This window comes from Gymnoscopelus microlampas, assembly GCF_963454915.1.
Source record: "Gymnoscopelus microlampas genome assembly, chromosome: 19".
Classification (NCBI taxonomy): domain Eukaryota; kingdom Metazoa; phylum Chordata; class Actinopteri; order Myctophiformes; family Myctophidae; genus Gymnoscopelus; species Gymnoscopelus microlampas.
The window spans coordinates 3,779,294-3,787,540 of NC_139956.1; the positions used below are offsets into that span (position 1 = coordinate 3,779,294).

Genomic DNA, 8,247 nt, shown 5'->3' on the forward strand with positions numbered 1-8,247 from the left:
CCCCCCAACCAAAACCAACCAAGACTCCACCACCGTGAGGTTACTAGAATTATAGTAGGATGCAGCATCACTCATTAAAGGACATTGTACTAAGATTATCGGGCAATCTGTCTGTCTGTCTGTCTGTCTGTCTCTCTGTCTGTCTCTCTGTCCGCGTACGTACGTACGTACGTACGTACGTACGTGCATGCATACACAGTGGTGTAAAGTAAATAAGTATTTTTCATAATGGGAGTTGATTTTGAGAAGTCTTGCTCAAAAACTATTTCATAAAAGCTAAGTTTCCTGCTCTTTTCTTGCTTGTTGTTTTTCCGTCCATGTTTTTGAACAGTAAATCTTACCAACAAGGAGCTGGATCTCACTGCTCCTCTTGATGCCGCTCAGGCGTGGAACAAAACACTTGTACGTCCCTGTGTCAGAGAGCTTCACCCTGTTCAGCTTCAGTGAGATGTTACCATGACGCAGCTCCTCAAAAAACAGGGACGTCCTGTGTTTGTACAACAGGTTCAGTTCGGCAGTATTTTCACGTCCATCTTGGAAAAGATACACTGACTCCGGCTTCAGGTCAGGTCTGGTCCACTCCACCGTCCATTTGGCTGCGCTGACAGATGGGTTAATGTGACAAGGAAGCATGACATCCTCTCCCTCTATGGCTACCACGAGCTGAGTTGACCCTATGACCTGATGTTCTCCTTAAAACAAAAAAAGGAAATAAAGAAAACGTTTTAGTACAGATAGAATTGATCTTGAAGCTGTTTGCTTGTCGATAGATAAGTCGAACTACAGTAGGCCTACCTGCTATCATGGTTACTCTGTAGCCTAGTGCTTAATTGTTTTCTTAGAACACTGTTTACTGTACTATACTATACTGTCTAGTTGTTACATGACAAGAGTTCATGTTTACTATGATCTTGTAAGTCACTGTGGATAAGAGCTTCAGCAAGACAGACAGACAGACAGACAGACAGACAGACAGACAGACAGAGCACTCAAGGGGGAGCAGTTAGGGGTTAAGTGCTTTGCTCATGGACTCATAGACCGGGGCAGGGGAGTGAACCGGTGACCCACTATGCTACTGACTGGAGTCTCTTAAAGTAAAAGTAAAAGCTTCTGTTGTCATGTAAGGACGGAAAAATAAAAGCTCACTGCATGGGACCTTTATTAGGCCTACCAGACAATGTTTTGAATTTTTCATTTCAGGTGTTTCATCACAAAACGTTATATATAACATAGGCTTAGAGTATATTATTTTGCTACTATTAGGCTTCAGGCTCTACCTCGCGTTGCCAGTAGTGGGCATTTTGTTCCCAGGGGGAGCAAAATACCACATACATGGTAACAGGAGTTGGTTGGGCTTGACGTGCCGGGGTAGCTTGTACACAACCCACAATCTGTCTGGTCTCATGTGGTGTGAGTCTGTAATCCATTGCCTGGAGGACGATAGGTTTTGGGGAGAGGACTAACAAACCAACTCCACCCACCTCCCAAAGGCCAGCAATGGCACAAGGGTTGTGCGCAGGACTAGCGATCCTGCCACGTAAAAAAGATCTTGCTACAGAAATCCAAACCAATGAACGAGATGCTGGGAGGAGGATAGATGCACATCAGGAAACTGAAATGATGACAGATGACAGCCAAACCCATTTGGAAGCTGGCATCCCGAGGGCAGATATTCTCAGACCCAAAATAACACGTTCTGTTGGTTGCTGGAATGTGCGAACACTCTACCAGACAGGGAAGTTAGCTCAGGTCATAAAGGAGATGGAGAGCTATAACATCGAGCTATTAGGAGTGAGTGAAACAAGATGGACTGGTAGTGGCACAAGACAGCTAGCAACAGGACACCAGATTCTATTTTCTGGAAGAACAGATGACCATCATAGTAAAGGAGTAGCCATCATTACAACAAAACAGGTTCACAGATGCTTGCTGGAATGGAAGCCAGTTAATGAGAGGCTAATCACAGCCAGATTTAACTCTGCTTTTGCAAAGTTGACAGTTATAGTATGTTATGCACCAACAGAGGATGCAGCGGAGGTAGAAAAAGACACCTTCTATGACCAACTGCAAAAACTGGTAGATGACACACCCTCACATGATGTGCTTCTCATCATGGGTGATCTAAACGCCAAGGTTGGATCAAATAACACCGGAAAAGAAAACGTCATGGGGAAGCAAGGCTTGGGAGACATCAACGACAACGGAGACAGATTAACCTCATTTTGTCAGGAAAACAGACTAGTGGTTGGAGGGACCATCTTTCAACACAAGAGCATCCATAAACAAACCTGGACATCCCCGGATGGTAAAACAAAGAACCAAATAGACCATATTATTATTAACAGCAGGTGGAGAAGCAGTCTTCAGGATGTAGTGGTTAGACGAGGAGCAGATGTGGGTAGTGACCACGCACTTGTAATAGCAAAGATAAAGTTGAAACTCAGAAAGAGTAAGAAAAGAGATCAAAGGGAACCACCACTAAATGTAGCAAAGTTAAAAGATCCAGCAGTAAGGAAAACCTTCCACTTAGAACTGAGGAACAGGTTCACAGTGCTGCAAAACCAGCAAGAAATAGACCTAGACAACTTCAATGAAGTTTTGCGCGAAGCCGGAAAGAAAGTGCTAGGCCCTAGAAGGAAACGAAACGAGGCCTGGATATCAGAAGAGACATGGAAGAAAATAGAGGAGAGAAAAGAGGAGAAAAGGAAGATTTTGACAACCAAGTCAGAAAGAATGAAGGCTAAGCTACAAAAGTCATACAGCTCATTAGACAAAGAGGTAAAGAAAAGAGCCAGAGCAGACAGGAAAACATACATAGAAAATATTGCACAAGAAGCTGAAACTGCAGCATCAAAACAGGATATGGGCACACTCTATAAGTTAACAAAGGCATTAACCAATGGATTCCGATCAACCGATACACCAACCCGAGATCAAAATGGAGAAGTGGTGACAAAAGAAGAGGAAAAACTACGGTGCTGGAAAGAGCACTTCCAGAGGGTACTAAATGGAGATGACCCACAAACGGAGGCAAACATTACACCAGCGGTAGAAATGTTGGACATAGAAACCGGGCCACCAAATGTCGAGGAGGTAAGGAGTGCTATAAAGGCACTGAAGAGCGGAAAAGCACCAGGCATAGATCAGGTCCACTCGGAAATGCTGAAAGTAGAGGAACACCTGACACCAACCATCCTCACTGAAGTTCTTAGAGACATCTGGACTTCAGAACTAACACCACTCTCCTGGAAAACGGGCCTCATCGTTAAACTACCAAAGAAGGGAGATCTGTCAAATTGCAACAACTGGAGGGGAATTATGTTGTTACCAATCACCAGCAAAATTCTCAGTCGAATTATTTTAAATAGAATAAGTGATGCAGTTGATCACCTTCTTCGAAAAGAACAGGCAGGGTTTCGAAAAGGAAGATCCTGTATGGACCATATATTCACACTGCGGCAGATAATGGAGCAGAGCAATGAATGGAACGCTACCATCTATGCCAACTTTATTGACTTTGCTAAAGCCTTCGACAGTATTAATCGACCAGCACTATGGAGAATGCTCAGCCACTATGGGATTCCCGATAAGATCATCTCTATAATTAAGATGCTATATAGAGACTTTAGTGCTAGAGTTATATGTGGTTCCAGCCTCACAGAGGAATTCATTATCAAAACCGGAGTCAAACAAGGCTGCCTGCTATCCCCACTACTTTTCTCGCTCTGCATTGACTGGCTCATGAAAGAAACCACAAAAGAAAACAAAAGAGGAATAACATGGACACTCACAGAGACTCTTGAAGATATTGATTATGCAGATGACATTGCCTTGTTGGCCCATCGCCACCAGGACATTCAAAGTAAAACAGAAGACTTAGTAACATTTGGCAAACAGATCGGTCTCAACATCAACACAGACAAAACAAAACTGATTAAGTTAAACCCCAAAACTGTCCAACCCCTCATCATTAACAACAATACTGTGGAGGAGGTCCAGGAATTCACCTATCTGGGTAGTAAGATAACAACAGACGGAGACTCCGGGGCAGATATACAGAGCAGGATCTCCAAGGCAAGGGGAGCCTTCGCCATATTGAAGACCATATGGAGATCATCAAAGATCAGCACAAAAACCAAGCTGAGGATTTTCAAGAGTAATGTCCTTGGGGTCCTACTGTATGGGGCAGAGTCATGGAAAGTGACACAGGCCATTTGTCACAAGCTGGACGTGTTTCAGACAAGATGCCTCAGACGAATACTAAGGATATTCTGGCCCATGACCGTCTCCAATGAAAACCTTTACCGGAGCACAGGCTTGACCCCACTGTCAAGTGTCATCAAGCTCAAAAGATGGATGTGGATAGGTCACGTGTGCAGAATGGACCCAAGTGCCATCCCAAGGGTAGCCATGAGATGGACACCACCAGGGAAGAGAAAAAGAGGCCGACCCAAAGAGACCTGGAGAAGATCTGTGGAGAAAGAGATGAAAGAACTTGGATGGACCTGGGGCCAAGTGCAGCACTGGGCAGTAGACAGACAGCATTGGCGTTCATTGGTGAAGACCTTATGTGCTATCCAGCACGAAGAGGATTAAGTAAGTAAGTAAGGCTTCAGGCTACAATGGTGATGTCTAGGATAGTATTGCATATTATTGTATGTCTTTAAATGTCGCTATGAATTGAATACACAGGACCTTAATGGAAACAACAAGTTCTTAGGACTTTTTTGTGTTATCCTTTTAGACAAATCAATCAATTAAACAAAATGAAAACGTTGCCACATTATTTTGTACAAAACTTTATCAGCCCCTCCCTTGCAGCGGTCACCAGACATGTCAACCCAAGACAGCTCGACCAGCCGCGAATTTGAGACAGCTGGACCCAAATCGACCGGGTCTGGTTGTCTGAAGTAGTAGCTCTGTGTAACCCCTAGAGGGTAGTAGAGTACAAGGTACAAGGTGACGGTGAGGGAGGTCCTGAGTATATTTATAGTATATTTAAGAGTAAATATTGTAAGCATGCTCCCCCAGTTGCATACTTTTTTTTAAGAAGTGTTTTTGTAAACCTTCTTTTCTAAATGAAATAATAATGTATGCCTTATTGTGTCTGTTTTGTCCTCCTCTCCTCTAAAATCATTTGAAAGTAGCAGATCTACACTAGTTGCCATCATTAAACACAACACAAGAGGTGAAATGAATTAAAGTAACTGTTATTTTATTTGACAAAACAGGGCAGTGTGAAACAATTTCAATGATTGAAAAAAAGTCAAAAATAGTAGTATATACAAAAAAATGTGAAATAAAATGTATATTACAAAAAGGCTGAGTCTTTGTGCACTATTTCAGTCATACTATCAAAACAATTTCAATGATTGAAAAAAAGGTCAAAAATAGTAGTATATTTTTATAATTAAACTGTCTGAACTTAAAATGTATGCACCATTTGATGTTCAGAGCTCATACAGTGTTTCAGATGAAAGTTTGTATGTTATACCTTCATTCATAATGTTGGAATGAATGACAGAAAAACTGACTGGACTGGGATATTATTGCCAAAATAAATGTTTTAAACTGTTTTAAAGTGTTATTTGTCTAATCCCTTTAGTGTTTAACTCTGGTATAAAGAGTAAAACATTTAACAACACCCCACTTTTTGCTGTGTACAAATAATATAGTGTATTCAAAGCACAGCATACAATCAATAAAGGCATTACCATTATAACTATAACTTTTCTTATATATCAGACTTTTATACTTCATGTGATTATTCACAAAACCCCTAGGAGAGGTCTTACTCTGCTATGGGGATGGATGGATGATGGTGCTGATGATGATGGCTGATAGCCTTAGGAATGTGATTGATGTTGTTGATGGCCTGTGTCTCTGTGTTTCTCTGCATATAGCTGCATTCTATATACAGTTTTAACTTTAAAGGGACATTAAGCATGTATACAAGTCTTACATCCATCAAGCTATGGGGATGGATGATGGTGCTGATGATGGGTGCTAGCCTTAGGAATGTGATTGATGTTGTTGATGGCCAGTGTCTCTGTGTTTCTCTGCATATATCTGCATTCTATATACAGTTTTAACTTTAAAGGGACATTAAGCATGTATACAAGTCTTACATCCATCAGTGTTTGAGGTGATCAAAAGGAAATAGGCTGAAGCTAAACATTTATGATAGCCTATCCTTCCTTAAATGTATAGCTCTCATTATTAACATTATTAACAGATTTGCCAATAATAGAAATACCAGATCCTTTAGATCCTTTAGATCCTTCCTTAAACAAGGACACGGTCATATGCTGTGTAGCATACATATTCACCTTGTAAACAAAATGTAAGTAAGATGAAATATGCAATATAAATGAAATCCCAATTATAATATTTGCATCTCATATACGACAACACTGACTGAGCTGCTGCTAATGTGTAGACTGAACGTCACTTTATGATGTTCTGTAAACGTCCTCTGGGTGGCTCCCTTTAGCTTCCATTAGCCTCCATTAGCTTTGTAACGAGTGCAACAAAAACACCAACACAGCCCCACACCAATACAGTCTTGAAGCTAAAGCATTCATAGAAACTTATTATAACATGGCAACTTTGCACTTTACCTGAAAAGGGGAGAATAAAGTGAGTGCAAGAATAATTGTCAGACAACACAGATTGAGGATCGCCAGGCTGAACCAATTGATAATAGACACACTGTAAGGATTTAGAGCTGAGGTAAGGAGGTGTCTAATGTCTGTGCTTGAAAGCCTTACCACATCAAGAAGACAATAGGGCTTGAGGTAAGGAGGTGTCTATCTCAATGGCTGTGCTTGCTTGAAAGCCTTTGGGCTTGTTTCACCCTGACAGACAAATAATAATTGTTTGGTAAATCAATGTACATATTATTATTATTATGTCTGTCTCTCTCTCTCTCTCTCTCTCTCTCTCTCTCTCTCTCTCTCTCTCTCTCTCTCTCTCTCTCTCTCTCGGTCCGGGTCGAATTTGGGTCGAGTTGTCGGATCCAAGAGGGTCGAAAGCGGGTCGACCGGTCCGGGTCGAGCTGTCTTGGGTTGACATGTCTGGTGACCCTTGCAGCTCTGGTCCAGAGCCTTAGTAGTGAGTTCTCTCTAACGCTCTGCTCATATACAAGGAATTCCACTGCCCAGCGAGGCTCCAACTTTAGTAAAAATAAACAAAACTACTTCACTACTCACCGAAACAAAGGCTGTTTTGTGTTGTTGAAAGTCTATTCTCCAGGGTGGGAAGCCTCTCAGCACCCCACCTTCTCTGTTTAATACACTTTATGGGCAGAAAATAAAATATGTCCGCCAAACGGAAATTATTTTATTTACTCGACTGCGTCCCCTACAGATCTGGTCAATATAAATGACCATTGACCAGACCTGTAGGGGGCGCAGTGGAGTAAAAACCTGTTTTCTATTTTCTGCCCATAAAGTGTATTATACAGAGAAGGTGGGGGCTGAGAGGCTTCCCTAGCCTGACACTCAGCCTGAATTTTCATTTCGTTTCACTCCATTATTCAGTCTGAAAGCCCGCAGCCCTGAATGCGAGGCAAACGATTCAGGGGGTGGAGGGAGGCAGGCTAAGGCTTCCCACCCTGGAGAATAGACTTTAAACAACACAAAACAGTTTTGTGTGTTTTGCTAAAGTTGGAGTTGGCAGTGTAATTCTTTGTCTATAAGCAGAGTGTTAGAGATAACTCATTAACACTCTGGACCAGCGCTACCTCTCCCTATGCGTTACTGATACTCCACTGTAATAACTATTTATAAGTTGTATTAATATGTAACATTATAACTTAACCTTACCTGTCACAGATATGTTGTAACAGCTGGTCCATATTACCAGGAGAATGTTGAAATAAACACTGAGTTGGAAGGACAGATCCGCCATCATGTTGTCCTCCTGCTTTGTGCACGGATTTGATCAGACTTGTAGTTTACTTTAATACTTTCGATTTCGTCCGTGGATCCATCTGAACTATTAGCCCTGAAACAGTCATGCCGCAACTTGTTCTTGTTTTTTGAGTTTTCCACATTTACAACCCGTACATCTACATAAACGTTCGGATTTCAAATATAAAGTGCTTTGACCATGATGCAGATGTAACAAGTTAAAACGCTTGGGTTTAAGTACCGTATCTTCCATATTGTTCAATAAAAAGCATTTTAATCTGATTGGCAGCCATTTTCTCATAGAGTTATAATGTGTCAGAGTGCAGTACACCTC

The 8,247-nt window shown here is 41.7% G+C and overlaps 1 protein-coding gene across 1 annotated transcript in view; it reads right to left on the minus strand.

Moving 5' to 3' along the window:
- LOC311034806 (uncharacterized protein) overlaps positions 1-7,933 on the minus strand; it is a 313,846-nt gene extending 305,913 nt beyond the window's left edge. The window contains exons 1-2 of the mRNA XM_084042817.1: positions 7,827-7,933; positions 342-692 (exon numbers count right to left, since the gene is read on the minus strand). Of these exons, the coding sequence (XP_083898943.1) occupies positions 342-692; positions 7,827-7,914 (439 nt within the window). The 5' untranslated portion in view covers positions 7,915-7,933. The remainder of the gene's footprint in view (positions 1-341; positions 693-7,826) is intronic.
- Positions 7,934-8,247: the final 314 nt, after the last annotated feature.